Source organism: Petaurus breviceps, unplaced genomic scaffold (genome assembly GCF_028583685.1).
Source record: "Petaurus breviceps papuanus isolate PSGF00001 unplaced genomic scaffold, PetGlider_PUasm1.0 154, whole genome shotgun sequence".
In the NCBI taxonomy this organism is placed as follows: domain Eukaryota; kingdom Metazoa; phylum Chordata; class Mammalia; order Diprotodontia; family Petauridae; genus Petaurus; species Petaurus breviceps.
The window spans coordinates 4,755,748-4,778,422 of NW_027185715.1; the positions used below are offsets into that span (position 1 = coordinate 4,755,748).

General features: G+C 36.2%; 1 protein-coding gene across 5 annotated transcripts in view; it reads left to right on the forward strand.

Annotated features, from left to right (window-relative positions):
- SLC16A7 (solute carrier family 16 member 7) overlaps positions 1 to 22,675 on the forward strand; it is a 260,082-nt gene that overhangs the window by 167,171 nt on the left and 70,236 nt on the right. For all 5 annotated transcript variants that reach the window (XM_069080575.1, XM_069080583.1, XM_069080569.1 and 2 more), the window contains one exon: positions 2,350 to 2,595. In XM_069080575.1, coding sequence (XP_068936676.1) covers positions 2,379 to 2,595 — 217 coding nt within the window. In that variant the 5' untranslated portion in view covers positions 2,350 to 2,378. The remainder of the gene's footprint in view (positions 1 to 2,349; positions 2,596 to 22,675) is intronic.

Consider the following 22,675-nt stretch of genomic DNA (forward strand, 5'->3'; position numbering starts at 1 on the left):
ATCTATCTATCTATCTATCTATCTATCTATCTATCTATCTATCTATCCACCTACCTGTCTATCTGTCTATTGATCTATCTATCTGTCTGTCTGTCTGTCTGTCTGTCTATCCATCTACCTGTCTGTCTATCTATCTATCTATCAATCTATCTATCTATACTAGGTAGTTGGTGGTGCTGATTCTGAGCTCATGACTTGAAATTAAAGTCTTCTGCTTAGGAAGTATACTTGAAGACTTATGATAAGTGAGATTCTCATGGTGGGGAATATTAAAGGAAGAAAAGAGGGTCAGAGGGAGAACCTTGGTGAATCCTCCACTTAAAGAGGGTGGATAGAGGTCAATAACAAGTTAAGGAGGAAGAGACTGAGCAGGTACATTTGTAGGAAGAGAAGAAAATGGAGTGGTGTCTCCAAAGATGGGAAGAGAGATTATTTCTGAAGAGTCACTGGTCAATAATATTTAACCACTTTCATCTTGAAGGATTCAAGTAGCATATATTTATAATCTCTCCATTCTCTCAGGTACTTGAAACTTTTATGAGTACAATTAAGTTCTTTTAAAATCTCCATATCTCTGTTTGTAAAATGGGGATAATAATCATTGCTTACTCTCCATAAATCACTGAAATACTTTACACTGAATGATTTTAAATTTCCTGTTTAAAAGCATGATGACTCAGAAAGATCACCATAGTTGCTATTATAATCATAATTTGCTGTAATGATGCTTTGTGGATGTACTGCTCCTTTAAAAGCTTTTGCAGGAATAATGTTTACGTTTCTATGTTGAGCTATTAAAGAAGCTACTTTCATGTTTCATCATTGGGCAAATAAGCAAACTCTGATGTGGAAAATAATATTTGACCCCATATCCCTCAGGGTGATTTGAAGATTACTGCAAATACCTTGGACATATTTAGATGTATAACAGCAACAAAAAGTCCCCTTGTTTCTATTATTATAGCTATTTGTTTAGCTTTGCTGTTAGGCCTCTAAAGACAAACTCTGACAAAATAAATTGGCATTGACGCATTTGAAGCATTAGCTTGTGCTAAAAGCATTCTTTCTTCCTGCCACAAGTAATACATTCCCATTGAGAAGTCTCCATAAATGGGATAGAAAAAAAGTGTGTGAGAACCCACCAGCATCTGCAAGTTAAAGTAAGTTAGTTTGAAAAAAAAAATGGTGAATAGTACTATAGAACCAATATTGATATTGAAAAACCAAAGTAATTCAAGGAAAATGCATCTTTCTCGATTTTGTTTTATTAATTGTTATTTACAATGTTTGTTTTTGAAGTCACACACCCACTGAAGCACTGATAAGCTTTAAGATGTTTGTGATACTAAATAAAATTCAAACTATGTCCTGTTGGGAGTATCTTAGGGTTCTGTGTGTCTCCCCTGCAGAAGATTGTTTTTTTGAAGATATTCACATAGCAAATAAAGCTGAGGTTGAGTACCTCATATGACAAAGCCATTTTAACCTTGACTTGAAGGATTCAATCCATTATATAATATGTAGCTTAATCAACTACATTATACGTAAATTATCCATCATTTATAAAATGAGCAGCTAACACTAAATTTGAAAGTATATTAAAATTTACTTGATTTCATCAAACCATAAACTTCTAAAATATAGATCTTGTTAGAAGGTCTGATCGAAAATGGTTGATTATTCTCATTTAAAATGATAAGGAATTTCAGTTTTGGAAAGTGTTTAGTAATGTATAATTCATTAGTATTTCTTTTTTGTTTTGTTTTGGTTTTTTTTGGAGGGGGGAAGGCAGGGCAATTGGGGGTAAGTGCCTTGCCCAAGGTCACATGGCTAGTAAGTGTTAAGTGTCTGAGGTGGGATTTGAACTCAGGTCCTCCTGACTCCAGGGCCAGTGCTCTACTCACTAGCCACTCCTTGTCAGTATTCCTTTATGTTGCTTTTGTGCCTTTTCCAAAACATAAAAAAAATTAGATTAGTAAAATATACTTTAAAATGAATAACTCCATTTGTTTTGTATACTTGTCAAGAGAACCTTAGCCTTGTAAGTGCTGCTTTGATTTGGATATCAATTCTTAATTTTTATAAAGTATTTATTCATAATGCAAAGTAAACAATTTAAATTTTATTAACTGTGTCACATTAAAAAATGACACTCAATAAGCTTGTGGTATATCATTTCTAGTGATTGAATTTTTTATGTATTACAAAGGTCAAGTATTCAGACTGAACTACATTATAGTTAGTATTAGGTAATGCTATTCTTTTAATCATTCTAATAAAAGAGCTGTGAAAGATAATGTTAAGATATTGCTTCTGATATTTTTTATTGTTGATGATATTGTTTTCCAGCTATCTGAATCACAGAAAAGGACGCCAACATGCCACCAGCAGCAAGTGGTCCACCTCAGTATCCACCCCCAGATGGAGGATGGGGCTGGGTTGTGGTCCTTGGCTCTTTCATTTCCATCGGATTTTCCTATGCATTTCCCAAAGCCATCACAGTGTTCTTCAAGGAAATTCAGGAGATATTCCACAGTACCTACAGTGAGATAGCCTGGATATCATCCATTATGCTTGCTGTTATGTATGCAGGAGGTAAGATTTTTTGGAAGAAATAACCACCTGGTTCAATAAGCAATCTCTATGCCACACTAGATCCCTTCTAATGTCTAATTATCTTAAAATAATTTATTGTAATCCTGTGTTCTCTTAAAACAAATGTATTTGATTAGAACTAAACATTATTAAGGGAAATGAGTGGCACAGTAAATACAGTGCCAGACCTGGAATTAGGAAGATCTGAATTCAAATTTGTCCTCATATACCTACTAGCTCTGTGACCCTGGGCAAGTTACTTCACTTTGTTTCTCTTAGTTTTCTCATCTGTAAAATGAATTGTAGATGAAAATGACAAGCCATTCTACTATTTTTGCCATGAAAACCCCAAATGGGGTCATGAAGAGTCAGACATAACTGAAATGAGCAGCAACAATAAATGTTCTTAGGGCAGCCAGGCAGTGCAGTGGATAGTGCACTGGGCCTGGAGTCAGAAAGACTGGATTACCAACATGACCTCAGACACCAGCTGTGTGACCCTGGGCAAGTCACTTAGCCCTCGTCTGCATAAAACTGGAGAAGGAAATGGCAAACTACTTCAATATCTTTGCCAAGAAAACCCCATGAACAACTGACAGACACGGTCATGAAGAGTCAGACATGACTGAATGACTGAACAGCAAAATGTTATTAATTATGAAATCTTATTATTTTTAAACAAAGTCCTGAGGGAGTATAACTAACATGGAAAGTAGTTATTGGGAAGAAAGGGGAATAGCTTCATAGATTATGGTTGACTTATCATGCATACAAAGTTCTTTGTCATGAGTGATGAAATTAGAATCTTAGCCCTTATATTAGGCCTCATTCTAATTTTTGTAATTGTTACTATTTTGTGTATTAGTTGCTCCTAAAAATGTAATTATGTAAGGTTTCCTTTTTCAAAATAAGAGCCTATAAATCATATTGCTATATTCCAACATGAATATATTCTGTGATGTGTGTATATGTGTGTATATATGTGTGTGTGTGTATGTGTGTGGATAAGGATATAGGTAAGTGTGTATAGTTATTGATACATTTCACTGAACATATATTAAAAAAACCCACAACATTGTGCATTGGTATATTATTACATTGGTTTCTCTTAATTACTATGGTTCCATGGAAATAAAATGTCTTTAAAAATGTTAAAGAATAATATTAAAACACATACCCCCAAATCAATTATTTGGGTATATTTTTCTTATGTAGTGCCAAACATCTGAATATTTAAAATAGTTCAGGTGACAACTTACTTCTTTAATGATTAATTTTTAAAAATTTGGATGTATTGAAATACATAAATATAAAATCACATAGTTTTAGAAGTAGAACTAGAGTTCAGCCATACTAATGATGATGATGGTGATAATAATATTAATATAATACTTACTCTTTTTGAGTTCTAAGCATTTTACAGTAATGTCATTTGATTCTTACAACACCCTCAGGAGGTAGGTGCTATTATTATCTACATTTTTATAGATTGAAGCAAATGAAGATAAGTGACTTGCACAAGGTCACACAGTTAGTATCTAAGGTTGAATTTGAACTCAGGTCTTCCTGATTCCAATCCATCACTCTATTGCACTACCTTGCTGCCCCAAACTAGGACCCATTACACAGAATAGAAATTAAAATGAATTACCAAAATGTAGATGAGTAGTTAATGACAAAGCTGGCATGAAGACACAGATTTCCTAATTTCATTACATTATGTAGACTCTTTCTCTCATAGTCATTGATCTTAAGGCATACTAGAGTTATTTTTTAAATACTGCAGATACTTCTTTGTAGTGTGTTTGTGTGTGTGTGTGTGTGTGTGTGTGTGTGCATGCATGCATGGTATAAAGGTGAAACTAACCACATGCAGTAATCTACATTTGGAATATAAGACTTTTCCCCCCCCTTATAAATCTTCCAAATGTACTTTATTAAAAGACCATGAAGAGAGTCAGTCAACAAACATTTATTGAGCAATGTTGTTGTTCACCCTTCATTCTCAAGAAGGCCCAATGACATCAGGACGGTGATGTCCTGACTTGCACGTGAATTGGATATAAGTGAAACAGAGCTTTGCAAAGTCATCAGCACTTTTCTTACACCACTATCTTTCAACATACTCTATGTTCCTACTTCTTTTTCTTTTTTTTAATTCTTTTAAAATTTTTTTTATTTTTATTTTGGAGAGCAACTGGGATTAAGTAACTTGCCCAAGGTCACACGGCTAGGTTTTTTTGTATGTGTGTATTCAGTGTCTGAGGCTGGATCCGAACTCAGGTCCTCCTGACCTCTCTCTCCTCTGGAGTCATTCAAGTCCAGTGTCAAGACAAGAGCTAAGATGATTGGTGATGGCTTAGCGTACAGTGGGTGACCTCGGCCTTTCTAAATTAAGGTCTTTGCCATGCAAGTTACCATGTGCAACACTATAGTGCTAGAGAAAAAATGAATGGCAAAATCATTGTCTGTGTAATAAACAAGTTCACATTCTAATGAAAAAGACACTGTGAAGGTAATAAGGTACCTACAAAATATATGCAGAATAGATGGATAGTAACCTCAGAGGATAGTAGCTGGGTGGTAAAGTGGATAGAACACAGGGCTTAGAGTCAGGAAGACTCATCTTCATGAGATCAAATCTGACCTCAGATACTTACTAGCTGTGTAACCCTAGGCAAGTCATTTAACCTTATTTGCTTTAGTTCCTCATCTGTAAAATGAGTGGGAGAAGTAAATGGTAAAGCACTCAGGTGTCTCTTCTAAGAAAATCCTAAAGGGGGTCACGGAAATTCAGACGTGACTTCAACACCTGAACAACAAAAACAGCAGCAACGTCTCAGAGGAGAAAACACTAGGAGCTGGGTTTTGGGAAATGCTTCTTATAAAAATCGGGATTTGAGAGGAATGTTAAAGGAAGTCAAGAAAGAGGTGGAGATGTGGGGAGAGGGAATTCTATGCATGGAGGATCAATAGTAGAAAGCCTGGAAGAAGAAGATGGAGTATTATCTGTGTGGAATAGTAAGTAGGCTAGCGTAAGAAAAAGAAGTAGGGGGTGGCTAGGTGGTGCAGTGAGTAGAGTGCCGGCCCCGGAGTCAGGAGGACCTGAGTTCAGATCCGGCCTCAGACACAATACACACATATAAAAAAACCTAGCTGTGTGACCTTGGGCAAGTTACTTAATCCCAGTTGCTCTCCAAAATAAAAATAAATAAATTTTAAAAAGAATTAAAAAAAAAGAAAAAAAAGAAAAAGAAGTAGGAACATAGAGTATGTTGAAAGATAGTGGTGTAAGAAGAGTAAGAGGTAGTAAGGGGTCAGGTTGTGAAGGATATTCAATGTCAAGTAAAGGACTTTTCCTGTAGCTCATACAATGCTGTCATAGCAAAGCTATTGATCATCGTTATTCACAGTTGCCATTCTAATGTTTCATCATGGTTGTGGAGGGGATCTTGAGTTCTCAAACACTAGGCCCATATAGTTTTTATTCTTGTTGTGTTTGTCCTTCATTTTCTTTTTTTTCTTTTTTCTTTCTTTTCTTTTTTTTTTTGTCCTTCATTTTCAAAGAGGACCATGACATCAGGGAAATGATAACATGACTTGGAGTTGACTTTGATTTGAGTGAGGGAGGGCTGTGCAAGGTCACCAGCAATATAAGCTCTGGAAGACCCGATTTAAACTCAACAGTCTTTGAAGATGGCCCAGCATTGTGTCTTGTTTCTGTCATCTAAGGACAAACCCATTTAAGTTGAGTGAAATTCATCAGGTGCTTTTTGGTTGTTTTTTTGTTTTGGTTTGTTTTGGGTTTTTTTTTTTTTTGCTTTGTGGAGGGGAGAAGGCAGGTCAATTAGGGTTAAGTGACTTGCCCAAGGTCACACAGATAGTAAGTGTTAAGTGTCTGAGGCCAGATTTGAACTCAGGTCCTCCTGACTCCAGGGTCAGTGCTCTATTCACTGTGCCACCTAGCTGCCCCCATCAGGTGCTTTTTTAGGGGGTCAGTGAGAGTGATAGAGGATAAACAGTAATTAATGAAGACTCTCATTCACTGGGTGTCCCCCATGACTGGGTCACTCTCTCTCTTTACCTCTGACTCGTAGTTTCCCTGGATTTCTTCAAGTTAACTCAAATTTACTTTCTTTAGGAGGCCTTTTCTACTGTCTATACCCCCCCACACACACAAACCTCCACCTTCTACCCACCTTTCTACCTGAGATTACCTTCCATCTACTCTCTATATCTTGAATTAGCTAGTTATTTCCATTTCATCTTTCTCCTGCCCCACCCCCACACCAAATTAGACTGTGGCCTCCTTAAGGCCAGGGAGAGTGTTCTGTTTTTCTTTGTATCATTAGCATTTAGCACTGTGCTTGGCATGTAATATAGGCTTATTAAATGCTTGTTGATAAGTTTTGCATGTAAAGTCCTGCACAAATCTTAAAGGATTCTATAAATACCAGGTATTATTAACTAGGTCAAATAGCTTTCACCATCCTTTACATAAAGTCATAGAGAGATATCTTTTTGTTGTTTTTCTTCAGATGTTTCAGTCTTGTCCGATTCTTTGTGACCTCGTGTGGGGTTTTCTTGGCAAAGATACTGGAGTGGCTTGTCATTTTCTTCTCCAGCTCATTTTATAGATGAGAAAATTGAGGCAAACAGGGTGAAGTGACTGGTCCAGGTTCATAGTTAATAAATGTATGAAGAAGGATTTAAACTCATGTCTTCCTGACTCAAGACTATTTTTGTCATATTGAGGTGATCAAAATAAGATATGTAGTTTCTGGGTAATTTAATCATTTTATTAACAAGGCCAGCCTATTATTAATAAAAAGATGGCCATTTGGCCAACTCTCTTAGACCAAAGGCAATTATGGCAGCTGCTCACAGTTTATATTCTCTTTAAAGAGTAGGTGTTCAATGAGCCGACTGAGAGTGCCATTATGTCAACCTTGTACTTATCTCTCTACCCAGACCATCCCCAACCTTGGGCAATCTATTCAATAAATATAATCCACCCAAAACTGAGTGGAACACAATGGCTACTCCATTTGGGTAGGGTCTGAACAAGAAAGTTAATCGACTTTCATCATCAGCAATGTTCTTCAAGAGACTGAACTTTTTAAAATCAGGACTTTAGAAGAATGGGACAACTCTGTATATCCTTAACTCATTGGTTACTAATACTCATTTCTCTAAACATCATAATGAAGTAATAATAATTTTCTTTCATAAACTCTACCATGAGATAGGCTAGGCTGACTATGCCATACCTAAATGCATATGAAACTTGATTCTACATATCAAAATATTACTGAACATAATAGATATAGATGCTTAATTAGTCATATACACATTTTAATTTTCATAGACTTTGCAAGGTTTTCAACATCAGAGACCTTCATATGAGAGTTCTACAAGAATGTGGTAGTTTATTATAATATACTCCTCTTTTTTAGTATTACCCATAAACTTTCAGTGAAATAAATGGCTAAAATCTCCTGTTGCTGGATATTAACAAGGACTTTTAATTTGGTATGTTACTTCTCCATACCATCACACACACAGTCCATGAATTTTAGATGTTGATAAGTATCCTTTGCATCCCAGTGATGTCTGGTCTGCTCTATATTAGTACAGGGAAGCCAAAGTGAAGATTTCAAGTGTGTTGACCTGGTCTCAGACATTGGAGATCTAAAATAGTGGGGTGGTGACAGAATATTTGTAATCTGAAATGCAAACTGAATGTTCACCAGAGATTGAATTAATTCTGTTGCACTGCTGGCTCTTTTGTTATCACTAAACAATGGCCTCTAGGTGTGGGACATCACTAACTCTCAACCCAACTATTGAACAAAGAACTGAGTTTTCTTCTTATTCTATGGTTTACTCAACTAAAGGGCTAGATACTGACTACTGAGATATTGAGGGTTAATATTTTAACCACAATAATTGAATAAGCTCTAAAGATTCAGAGCAGCCTTATGATTACTGAAATTTAGTAGAACTTGAATAGGATGTTGATTATTATGTGACTTTGGATATGGTGCCAGTCAAATGACTTTCCCTGAAACATAATAACTATATTTAGTAAAACGCTTGATATAACATGCTCAATCTAATGTGTAGGTGTTAGACCTATTACTCAATGCCAGTTTTGTGTCTCTGATGCTCTGTCATAATGACTTAAGATAGCTTTACTGATCCAGGATAAAATCAAGCAATAACAATGAATGAAGCACATTTTGATTGATTGTAGAATTAGTACTTTATTCTCTTATTCTCTGAAAGACTTCCATTGATAGCTAAACTTTCATATTTCTGAGGCTGAAATAAGCCTGCAGCCCACAAGGTGAGAAGATACAGAGTTCTATGAAGGGTAATGAGTCCATCTAATAAGTAACTGAAACCGTCTCTTCATCATAATGCTAATTAAGTTAACCTGAAGAACATCGAAAATCTGACATGCTCATTAAGGCTTAGCATTCTACTTATTAATCACTGTGGCGGGGTCACTGGGCAAGATGGAGTTTGTGCAGAGTGCTGGCCTATGCTTGGAGGGGCATAGCCCCTCACCGTAATTAGCTGGCATCTGTGTTTCAGTAGCAAGGTATCACCTTCTACTGTATGAATAAAAATGTAACTAATAAAAACCCCTAGTAAGAACAGAAAAGAATGCAAATTATGTTTATCGCTTACTTCATACTTAGAATAATGCCATTAAATTACAGCAGACCATCTGGCAATCCATATGGTCTCCTGGAGTTCTGGTTAATTTCAGCAAATAGGTCAAGCATAGTGATCACCCCATTAATAAAGTACTAAGCAGAGGTGGAAAATTTTCAGCCGATTTCAAGTTCTTGCATTTGGTTTGGATGGATAGAATGCCTTTTGTAAACAGCAAGTGGAAGGAATTATCTGTTGCTTTAATATTTGTTGTTAGTTGATGGGATTGTCTGCTCTGGAAATGGTCTGCGATGTAATTATTGAGCACAGGTATCAGGCTGTCAGTGGCAGTGTGATTTCCTTATGCTGTTTAACAGGATCTCTGTTCCGACTTGGAAGAATCAGCCTCTCTGGAGATGAGAGGTAGCTTAGTCTCCATGGTAACCCATTCTTCTGCCTCTCTTGAGTAGTGCCTGCCAATTGTACTAAATTAAGGGAGATGGCTTTGTGATGGGCTCCTCCACCCAGGGGACCATGAGACCACCTAACATATTCCTGGAGGCCAAGGAACAGGATGTTATAGGCATAGGAGCTCAGAGTGAAAAGCACATTCTTTAGTTACAATTACGTGTACTACTTTCATTTCATGATGTGACCTTATGTTCTATATGTAGAAAAGTTGTCATGACTGGAGTATTTTGCATAATGTTGCCTTCTTAGGAAAAAACAAAAAACTAAGCTAATCTTATGTAACTCAGACAGATCTCAGGAATTTCTTAAGCTATATTTTAGCATTTTAAAGACCTGCTTAAATATATTAGAAAATCTTTTTAATATACATATGTGTGTGTTGAAATCCTAAAAAAGGTGCTCCCAGCCCCAATATTAACTTCATTATAAGCCTGGCCCTACTGAACATCCACTATATTTACCCAGCCCCCACTGCAACAGTTTTTGGCATCCCTGGGTGGGCTTGAGTTTCTGACTCTGACCTCCCCTCCACTTGGAGCAGAGTACCTGATTTGGACCCCCTCTAACCTAAAAGTAAGCCTATCTTTTTCCCTTCTCTGGTCTTCCTAGAAGAATTTAAATAAGCATCTTTTATTATATATATATATATATCACCTCAATTGTCAGTTTTAAGCTATTAAAGCTTAAAAACTCCACTATTCTATATAAGTGCATATTTGTAGATATATATAGAGAGAGACATTACATATATATGTGTATATATGTGTGTGTTCAAAAAAAATATTGTATACACTGTATATAGTATAAAGAAGCCTATAGTATACACTGTACATAGTATAAAGAGGCCTATAGTATACACTATATATGGTATAAAGGGGCCTATATTAGGAAGTTCTGTCTTATGGAGGTATACATGTTAATTTTCATATTTGTATTATTTATCTTTCATGTTTTGAATACTAAAATAGAAAAGGGAACTAGATGATGTTATTTACATTACCGAACACTTATAATTTTGAATTGTGTTGCTAAAAGGCCTGGTAGGAGTAAACATGTACAGTGCATTTTCAGTCATCATGATTGCTGTATACTTGGGGCATTATGGCAGGAACCTGGCTTTATATGTTGGAGCCTTAGTCTAGTCTCCTCAGAAAAGGAGACATCAGCAAAATATATCAAATAGTTCGAGAAAAAGTTCTTATCCTTAATTTCTTCTTAGATCTACTATAAAGTTGGGATCTTAACTCACTTGGATAGGTCAATATGTTAATGGAAGTCAAGGCCATATATTTGTTTCTCAGATGGGCTAATGGTGTTTTCCTATGCACTGAACATTCAACCACTACCAAACATCACATAAATGTGTAAACCTTGCAACAATTGGTTGAGAATAATGATGTCCCAATGTAATCTGTCATAACAAATGGAAAAATAACTCAAGTATAAGACCTACCAGAGACAATGGCTTGTGCTTATCTGCATATGAAAACAGTACAAACTCACAAACTGTTATCCATACTGATGAAATGAAAAGATGAAACTGGAGGACTCTAAGGGAGAAGAATGACAACACAGAGTAGGGACCTGGGTTCAAGTCCTACCCCCAAGACAAACTATCTGTGTGACCTAGCTCTCTGTGTCTCTAAGTTAAAAGTGAGTTGTTGATGGATATCAATGGAAGGAATTATCTTATCATCACATAAATAAAATTTCAATCTGGAACCAAACAATATTTTCTACCATTTCAGAAGCTTAGTTAATTTAGCATGCACAGTTGTAAGGAGTAGTAGCCATCTATGTCTATAGGTCTTTTAGTCTTCATATCTACTTCATTATTATATTTCCTAAATGAGCATCCTTTCCCTATTTAGCTATTATTATGATTATGCAGTTTTTCATTATTAAATAACATTTTATGTTCTGATTTAATTATCTTTTGCTCATTAAAGCTTTTACTATGGAACATATTAGCTACATTATAGGACCTTAGTTTTTAGAAGATTTATTCTGAGCCTATGACTCACAGTTCTGAAATTATGGCCACCAGGGACTTCCCAGAAGCAAACGCGAACCACATGGTTAGGCAGTGTCTAATGATCATAGTTTTGTATCGATGGGTATTCCACACCTAGTATAGAGTATGATTAATGATTAAGGCTGATTAAGGCAGAGCTCCCCTACAGCAAACCAAATGTGGAACAATAAGAGTTCCCCAGTCACTGAGACTTAAAAATGAATTTAAAGAAGAGAAAGAAAAAGGATAAAGGTACAAATTATTCAAGATTTATGTGAAGGTCCTCAGACAATAAGGGAGGAAAGCCTCATTATTAGGAGAATCCAAAGAGAAGACTATCATTGACTTTTAGATGGAAGAAGAGGGGGAAAATGGGAAAAATTTTATTTGTGTAAAAAGATGGGAGTTCCTTTGACTTCTTCCATATATCCTACAAGTAGAGTAGGCATCATGGTTAACAATCACAAGATTGAGCTGCAGGCAAATGATTGACATCCTCTTCTCAAATATGAATTTGGAGATTTTATTCAAAAGTCAAACTATTTGGAACTTCAGAGTGAAAGTTTCAGTGATATTGTTGGTAAGATAGAATGATAGTGCCATGGAAATCAATATATAAACATTAATTAAGCACCTCCTATGTGCCAGTCACTGTACTAAGTATTGGTGTTACAAAAGGAGGCAAAAGACAGTCTCTGTCCTCATTAAGTCCATGAAACAAATAACACATGGGTTTTTATTTGACTTTTGTACAGGGATTGGAATACTGAAATTGTTTTGTTATAATGCATGGCTACCTTTCTTCACATGGTGGTTTTTGTCAACCTCAAATGTGGTGGGCAAGGATTGAATTATCAATAAACTTTTGAACTTTCTTGAATCCCCTGTTCCTTGTTTTCAGGGACAAACTTTTTTTTTTCCCTATGAGAGTATGCAAAGTGTTGAATTTTAATAACCTCATTTAGAGCGTCCTTGAACATGTACAAGTTATCATCAACTTTCCAAATGCCTCTTGGCCTTGAGGGAATATTTCACATTTAGTTTAAAATATGTGGGAAACATCTACATAGAGTTAAATTGGTGTTTTCAGATAAAGAAAAATCAGTCATAATGAAATGACACAGGAGTAATGAATTGTAAGCCTGGTTCATGACTCTGCATCATACAAGAAAAGGTATATATATGTGTGTGTGTGTGTGTGTATGTATGTATGTGTATTTATATGTATTTCTGGAGTACCAAGAATGTCACTTAGTGTTGCTCCTTCAATCAAACATAAGATGTCATAGGAACTAGATAAAGCACTTCAAAGGCAGCAAAACCTTTGCTATTTAAAGATAACTCTGCTATTCATTCTAATACTACTTAACTCAAAGCTAGAGGCTATTCAGGATCGGTTTTTTTTTTTTTCTTTGAAATAGCCTTCTCAACATAACAAAATCACTTGGGCTTCAGCATAATAAACATTTCAAAATATGCTTGTCATCCAAAGAGGGGAAAAGTTCTTTCATTTGTATTTCTTTGAAAAGAAGATACAATTTAGAAAGCATTTTTTTTAATGCTCCCAAAGCCAGAGTGGCCTTTTCAGATTTTTTTTTAACTGATTATTTTCACGTAGACCTAATGAGTCAGTGTCTGTTGAATGGGTGATTTAAAAAAAAAAGTCTAATTGTATAAAAATAAGCTAAATATAAATATGTATACACACATGTGTGTATATGTATACATATGTACACTTGCATATACATACACTCATAAATATATAAAATATATCAATACATATGTATGTGCACACATGCATGAGTATATAAATATATTTATAAGTGTGCGTGTGCGTGTGTATGCATATGTACATGTATGTATACACACAGTGTATATCATGCACGTGTACATATAGATATGTGCACATATACATGTGTGTACATACACATGCACATATGAAGAGGTTACCCACTAAGAGGGCTAGGGTTGCTCTGGAGACCCCAAAATACCAACACTCCAGGTCCTTCCAAATGAATTTGACTCAAGTCTTCTCAGCCAAAGAAAAGTAAAGTTTATTAAAAATTTGCTCGCATTAGACACAGAGTAAGTCTGTGCTAGAAAATTCTATGGCACTCTCATTATTCTAGGGCATTCTATGGCACTCACTCTTCTATGGCATTCTATGGAGCTCTCATACCACATGGTGTGAGATGGGGTCTCATATACAGAAGGTTGTGTAAGGAATCCAGGGGTGGTCCAAAGGAGGAGCCTGGGGAGGGTCTTCAGAAGGAATTAATGAGGTCAATGAATAATTAAGGGTGGGAGGTAGTTGGAGGCTACAGACAATGGTGGGCTAGGCCAGTTCAAGGGTGGATTAATATTTTGATCTGTGGGAAGTCTAGTAACCAAGGCTTGGGTTCACCACAATGTAAGGCTTATTGCCTGATGCAAATGCCTCATCAAATGAGATGATTTAATCAGAGTTCAAGGTGGGTTCCCAGAGCCTGTACCTCAAGGACTCAAGGAGAGCTAGAGGGGCTCCCAGAGCCCATACTTCAAGGATTCAAAGAGTGCTAGAGGGGCCTCTCAGCCCATGCCTAATCTATAAATAAATATACACACATACATATACTTTTCTTTCCCTATTCCAAACACACATAATGTCCCTTGCCATTCTTCTTCTTCCCTTGGGAATTTAAGCTAATTCGTTTATGGAAACACCCTTCTAAAAAAGAGGTCACATTTCTACCTCAGTCTTCACCTCAATACCTATTTCTGTATATTGAAAACATAAATATTTGTATGCCATTCACTTTTCAGAAGCAAATCCAAACTAAATTGAGCTTCTTTGATGTGCTTTCAAGTTAAACTCTAATTTTTGAATGATAATATTATTTGCATCAATTTTTGGGGGGGTAGCTTTATATTTGCTTTGGTTATCATATGAAGTATTCTTTTTTAGTGTTGATGTATTTTTTTTTTTATTCTTGAAGACTAGTTTCTAATCCCTTTATGACTGAAGAAAGGCTTACTCAAAAAGACTCACTATTCTTTTTCTGGAGTTTTTTCAAAAGTGAGAGGAAAATAATAAATAATGTGGCTGTATTTTTGCATGTGTAGCTTTCACTCCCAGAACTTTAACTTTATTTTGACATTATTTGCAGCAGAGAGGATATAGATTAGAGAAAAGAAATGATATTTTTCATTTTAAGATTCTGCTTATCTGAGTCAAGTACATATAAGCATTTGCTATCATTTGCTCTTGGACCTTGTTTCCAAGATTTGTATTGGTTATCCTTAACTTTGTATATATATCTTTATATCTATGTGTATCTATCTACAACCTCTTATGAAAGACTAAAAAAGGAAAGAAAATGTGATTTTGTGGTATATTTGTCTAATTGCCTAGATATTTATAAACTTAATCTGTTAGCCAGAATGTCTTAAGAATTATCATATTTTTACATTTGAAAAAATCAGAATTATCAATCAACCGAAGATTTAATTTTGGATCAGAGAATGGAGAAGCAGACAGTCATCAAAGCTGTAAGCACAGTGGGGCATTTAGGGATTCCCATGATACAGATGGAGTTTCATCCATTCTATTATTCCTTCCTAATAGATTCCATATCTCACTCCCCAAGGAGGTTGCTTCAAACCTCTTCTCTCTTCAAGCCTTACTAAGACCACTTCCTTCCCACTCACAGCTGAGAATTTCTGCAAGAAAATAGCCATTCATCTCAAGTGCCTCTTTTAACTTATTCCTCTCACACCCTATAGATATCTTCCCAGGCCTTATTCAAGTCTTTTGTGAAGAGGTGGATCTCCTTACCAAGGCCATTCAATCTGCATGAATTCTTGATTGCATTTCCTCATCTTCCTCTTTCCCCTCCTACTTCTGCCCTCCCCACCTTTTGTCTCTTTTCTCTCTCTACCTGCTGACTTTTTTGTTCTTTCACCATTCCCCACAGAACAGGCTATCTCCCCTACTCTAGAAAATGAAAAAAATAAAAAAGAAATTAAAAAAAAAGAAATTTTAACTAGATTCTACCATTTGGTGCATCTTAGTCATCATTTCTCTAGTGCTACCATCTCCAGATCCTAATTCTTCCTTTTGTTATTTAATTGTAGTCTCTTAAATTCTTCATCCTAGTAACTTTCTTTTCATCTTTTTCCCTGATAAAATATTGAAAAGAGCTGTTAGTCTGATTTGGGCATGCTTAATGCTAAAAAGAGCCATAGACCTGAAAAACCAATCCAGTTTATTCTTCTTTACTTATAAATAGTAAATCATTGTATAATAATAATAATATCATTTATATAGTGCTTTAAGGTTTGCAAAGCCTTTTGTAATTTCTCCTTTGCTCCTCACAATAACCTGAAAGGAATGTGCTGTTATCGTGCCCATTTTTTTATGAATGAGGAAATTGAGACAGAAAGAGGTTAAGTAATTTACTCAGGAGATTACAACTAGTAAGTATGTGAGGATGGATTTGAACTCATTTTCTTTCTGATTTCTGGACCATTATTCTATCCACTGTAGGGTACCTACCCCATCTAAATGAACAAGCATTGTCACAGTACACATGCAAGATAGTATATCTCAAAGCAGAATAGTGTTGCAGAATGTCCAGAGAAGGACAGCTTATATGATCAAGTAGATTATGGGAATAGAATACAAAGGTGATCGTTTTTCAGCCTGGCAAGGTGAAGAGTCAAAATGGTTGTAATCAAAATGCTAGGCATGAAGGGTACAGATCATGCAAGCATAGACATCTTCCCTAAATCCTGGAAGAGAGGAAGTGGTCATGGCAGGAGGCAGGACAACAATTATAACAAGTCTTGAACTTAGAAAAAGGAAAATTTAGAACATATAAAAAGTAATTCTCCTTTATACAGATGGTAGAAAATGGGAGAATTCATTATCCCAAAACGTTAGATAGGCTTAAAATATAAATGAAAAAGGCCAAATTAAGCTTTAATAAACTTAAAGATGATATAATTGCTCTTCAGCAAAATTGATTGGCTGTATCCTATGTGTCTTTATTGACATATGTACCTCTCATCTATGGAGATCTTTCCCATAATTCAAAGTCTATCAGAGATTCCAAGATGCCTTCTCTTTTCCAAAGTCTTACTTTATCCTCCTAGCCACAAGTGATCTCTCCTTCTTCAAATTCCTTTGCCTGTCCTTCTCTCAAGCATATAGTGAGTTAAGAAATCCCATTGCTTGTGACCCTGTCAAGCAGGCAGAGCTTTCTAGACAGTGAGTGCTTAGTCATGTTTGAATACATATTGATTTATAAAGCTTGTACATTCATACGTCAGCACAAATTGTGCAATGTGGGAAGTTTTACAGGGAAAGAATTGCTTGATATGACTCAATGAAGAACATATATTGCACAATAAGTAGGAAACATTCTTTGGAAAACTTCTGGAGACCAGTTGTTACCAAAATATATTAAAACCAGAGTCATTTGTTTATATCTCCTGTTTCATTATTTGCATCTCATTTTTCCCCCTGCTACTTCTTTCCCTTTATTTTGACAACTGTTTTTCCCCCTGCCCTTGTTATACGGTAACATAAAAATTCCATTTTCTTTATGACTGAGTAAAAAAAAAGGAAAAATAATATTTTGGCTTCAGAAGCTTACATGGAAATCTTAATATCAGGGAATCTTTAATAAAGTTGCTTTAGAATCATTGATTTATTGTGCCACCTTACCTAGTTGAGAATTCAAATTCATGTTCTAAACTAACTTAACTGCATTAAAAAGGGACTCCAGAGTCCTTGAAATGCAAAAGAGTGAGCTGTGCTTAAGTCTCACTGGAATACAGCTTTTCTTTCAAGCAGTGAGGATTGGTTTACAGTTGGAATAGAGAGTATGGTAATGCAGTAAAATCGTGTTGTGTTTCACCTTTCACTGCAGCCAAAGGGCGTATCTGATATCTTACCTGAAAGCTAAGCTTTTCATCATATGTACAGTATTAGCTTTCAGGAGCACATATCTATAAGGAAATATACATGTATACCCAGTCACACATCAATGTCAAAACCATTACACTGAAAACTGCTAAACTCAGTGTCCTAACTGAGGTTAATGTAAAGGCTGCTGATTGGCTATTGGTGAATAAGTTATTTTAACTGAACTCTCTAATTTGACTAATTACTTTTCAGTTAACTCAAAGAAGTAAACATATGTTGTATTTAAAGAACTAGAACAGCTAAGAAAATAGAGTTGCTGGTGGTAAGTGGGGGACATATATGAGATATTTGCCAAATTGCAGCCTGCAATATGGCTAGCTTTTCATGAATTAAGCTATGAGTTTATAGAGGACTTAATTATACGAAGCATTGGTGACTGATTAATAAATGGCAGTCAGAAGAATTACATCAAAAGCATACTTTAAGCTGAGCAAATGTGCTTGGCATTTTAGGAGTGTTTTCTTTTGAAGTTGGAGGTATTGAAAAGGACTATACATATGGCTAACATTTAGCAATGACAGGGAGCTTGACAAGTGTGCCATTTTCTTAGGTGGAAATGCCTTCTCTCATTTATTTAAATCACTTCCTGTCCCAATTGACTCACAGTCTTCCAAAGAGATTCATGAGATGAATTTTTGTTTTCATGGATAGATGCAAGCAAGCATCCCTTCTAATTTAGCACATTAACTAGATCCTGGTATCTGTATTCTCTTGATTGACCTCCAAGTAACATCTGGTTTCCTGGTGGATGGCAGAGTAGAAGAGTACCTTAGGTGCTTTTAATGGGTTTCTTTCCCCTCTTTTTCTTTCTTTCTTTTTATTTTTGGAAGGGGGTTAAGTGACTTGCCCATGGTCACACAGGTAGTAAGTGTCTGAGGCCACATTTGAACTCAGGTCCTCCTGACTCTAGGGCCGGTGCTCTATTCACTGCACCACCTAGCCACCCCCTATTTCCCTCTTTTTCTCAAAGAGTTCAGTCTCTGCATCATCATCTTTCCCTCCACCCCAAACCCTGTCATTGTATTTATGGACTTTGGATCACATGTTGATGTCCCTTTAAATACCTTTGCTTACCAGTTCATCAATCTCTCTACACCGTGAAGGATTGATGTCTTCATTCCACCTTAGCCACACATATGTAGAGTCAGACATTCGATGATATTACAAATGTTTGACTTTTCAAGCTTTAGTAGATTAAAAACTTCACCAAGATTTTGGGGACATATTGTATGTATAGTTGATGACTTCTTGGAGTTACTGATCATTAAAAATAATTACATTCTAATATAAGTATTCATATATACATATGTTTATGAGTATATAATATCATTTTATCAGGAAAATACTCAGACTTTTAAAACTACATAGTAGCTTCTTCCCATAGGTTCACATTCCTGTATTACTTTATTTTCCACATTTCCTTTAAATACAAATGGCATTTTTCTATTACAGAGATTCTTGCACATTCTCATGATTATTAGGAAGAAGAGTATGTAAATGCTTGGTATGTGCTAGGCATTGAATTAGGCACTGAGGACAGAAATAAAAAATGAGGCAGGCCTTACCTGCATAGCCCTTGTATTCTAATGGGAGAGGCTATACACGTAATTGTGTCCAGAAAAGAGAGTTTTGGCCTGAGGAGTCCCAGAGTTTGTGGTCTTACCTTTTCAGGTAGTGATGTTAACTTGGATGACTATTCCCTAAGAGAGGTGCAGAGGGATAAAGGAAGGGATGCAGTGGCAGCGCACATATCAAGATATCTGGATTTCTTGTTGGATGGCTGAATGGGATATAAAACATGGCCAGAGAACATCCAGGTATGATGAGTTTAGTGAGTTTACATGTACTCAAGTAGCACAACTTGGTTCCAGTGCATAATGACTTATCGAGTGGATTAAATGCAGGGTCAGGACATGGTCTCTGGAGATTGAGTCTGTAGGGTGGCTTTTCTAGGTGAAGATAGATGATAAGTGTGGCTAAATGCAAAGATCTCAGGGTTCCTGGTGTATGGCTGAGGAAGAGAGTGCCTTAAGTGTTTTTGATGGAGGCAAGAGACCTGGCTCATATAAACTCAATCTTCAATCAATCTGCATTTATTAAGCACCTGCTTTATGCCAGGCTTTGGCATATCCCCCCTCATGCTAAGCAGCAGAGCTAAAAAGAAAGGCAAAAATCCCAAAAAATTAAGCCAAAACAAAACAGAACAAAGCACAACCTAAAAAAAGTTCCTGCTCTTAAAGACTGTAAATATAAATGCAAGGGACAACATTTACATAATAGGGTTAGATTAGATTTATGCAAAGTATAAGGAAGGTGACTTTACTGAGGAAGGCATAAGTGTCTATATGAACCAGGAAGGCTTACTGCAGAACAGAAACTTAGAGCTGATTCCTGAAATGAGCCAAGGAAGCCAGGAGCCAGAAGTAAGGAAAGTAAACATTTCCGGAGTGGAGGACAGCCGGTGAAAAGGATTATAAAACCAATATATGTTAGGCCTCGGTCTCCCAGAGTAAAGCTAGCTAAATCTCCTTAGATTTTGAGGGATGCTTATGAGGGGTCGCGGTTTTTTTTCGAATTTCTTTGGTTTGATCCAACATTCCAAGTGAGTCCGAACTTAGCCAGAAATGGCTATTGTCCCAGTTCCATTTAAACAGTTAACACCGATTTGCTTTCAGAAAGGGATATTTACTTTGAAATTTATAGTGAGAACAATGGGAAAACATGTCCTCTGTTAGTTCAGGAACATAATCTCTGCTATATCAAGTTGGTCTCTGGGGAGAGTAGGTTCAAACTCAGTGACATTTCTGCATAAAACTGATCCCATCAAGTTAATATTCAACTGAGATATCTCTGACAGATAAGACCTCATCTCAACTATACCTACTCTGAATCCCAAAGGAATACAGATGTGCCATTTATGCTGTGACCTGGCTAAAAATCCAGCATGAGTTAGACTCCCAGACTATTGGGTGTGCAGATGGCTCACTCTCCTAACCTTTTGAAATTTACAAGGTCACACCTTCCAACTTCACTTAAACTAAAGAACAAATGCCAAGATGGAGAACTAAGGCCCCTAAATGTGGAGCGACATGTTGGTGTTGCCTCATAAAATTCTCTCATCAGAGTAAAGTGAAAAGAAGAGATACAAGGAAGAGAAGAAAAATTCAAGGCTGACTAAAGCCTTTTGAGAGTACCTTCACCTCCTTTTCCCAGTTCCACCACTTTGATAAATCAAAGAGGCTGCTGTCTATAACATGGTTCAATCAAAACCAATCATAAAATGCCTATCAATGTTCCAAAGTCTCTCTAAGGCGATTTCATTACATGGCATTACAAATCTTCTAGAAGTAGACTTTCCAGCCTCTTACACATGGAGAATTGCATCAGTAGCACTCTTGCTATATTCAGAAAGACTGGGATCCTTGGCCAGTCCTCTGTTACATGTAAAAATGGGAGGTGGAGGAGATGTAGTATCATGTGTGATGGATAAGAAATTAGCTATCATCATTGGACCATAAAGTCAGTATATAGAATGGAATAATCGTAAGAGGACTGGAAAGATAGGAAGAGGCTATATTGTGAAGAACTGTGGATGCCAAACTGAGTCCTTGACTTTTGTAGAGCATAGAAGTGATGAGAACCACTGGAGTTTATTGAGCAGTAAGGTTAATTGGTGAGAACCACACTTTAGAAAAAAAAATCACTTTGGCAGCTGTATGAAGAATGCATTGGAGTGAAAAGAGACAAGAAGCAGAGAGACCAATTAGAAGCCAATTATAATAGTCCATGTGAGTGGTGGTAAGGAACTCAATTAGATTGATATCCACAGGAGTGAAGAGATCGGGATATATATGAGAGATACTGTGAAGGCAGAAGGGACAGAAATTGCCAAATGGTTGGATATGTAGGGTGAGTTTGAATGAAAATGAAAGATGACACGAAGGTTGAAAGCCAGGGTGACTTGGCAGGATGAAGGTGGTACCTCCAAGGTAAGTTAAAAAAAAAAGGCAAGTTTGGAGGGAAAGCATATGAGTTCTGATTTGGATATACCAAGTTTGTGTTGCCTACCAAATGTGGCATTTAAGATGTCCGTAAGGCAGTTGGTGGTGCAGGTCTAAGGCTCAGGAAGAGAGAACCGGATTGGCTATGTAGATCTGTGCATCATTTGCATAGAGCTGGTAATTGAACTGAATGAATTAGTGGATATGATCACTGGAACACTGTCAATGATTTTTAAACTATTATGGGATGTAAGAAAAGTACTATAAAATGGAAGTAGAAAAAATGTCCCAATTACTTAGAAAGGGAAGAGAAAAACATTTTCAAATTATAGACTAGACCTCTTTATTTCAAACATGAGGAAATTCTGGAATAGATCGTTAAAGATCTGGTTAAGAAACAGCTAGGATAAAGAAAACACTGATTACAAAAAAAGCCAGCATGGCTTTATCAAGAACAAGTTATGCCATTCTAACCTTACTCCTTTTTTTTTTTTTTTAAAGATTATTAAACTACTAGATGAGGGACACATGACAGATATACCTTTCTGCATAATATCGTTCTTAATCCTTCTGGATTACCTAAACATTTCCATTCTTTTTATACTATTCTGTACCATTAAAAAATATGCTCAGTTTTTCTATTGCTCTCTTTGGTGTTATTTGGCCACATTACTTATTTTTCATTCTCTTAATCTTACCTCATCAATCAGCCCCTTTAGCCTCTTAGACACTTTAGTTGTTTTTTCCCTGAACTGCCTCCTACGTGTGGTTATTATTGTAATTTATTTTTGGAATGTTGACAGCTTATTTGGCTCTGTTCAAACCCTAACATCTTTCTTTTTAGTGAGTTGACTAAAATGGCCATATTGTGCCTGGTGTGGTCTCAGCAGGCAATAGAAATGACACTGGACCAAACTAACCCTATCAGACTCAGGATTTGTAGCAGTGCTCCAACCATTCAGT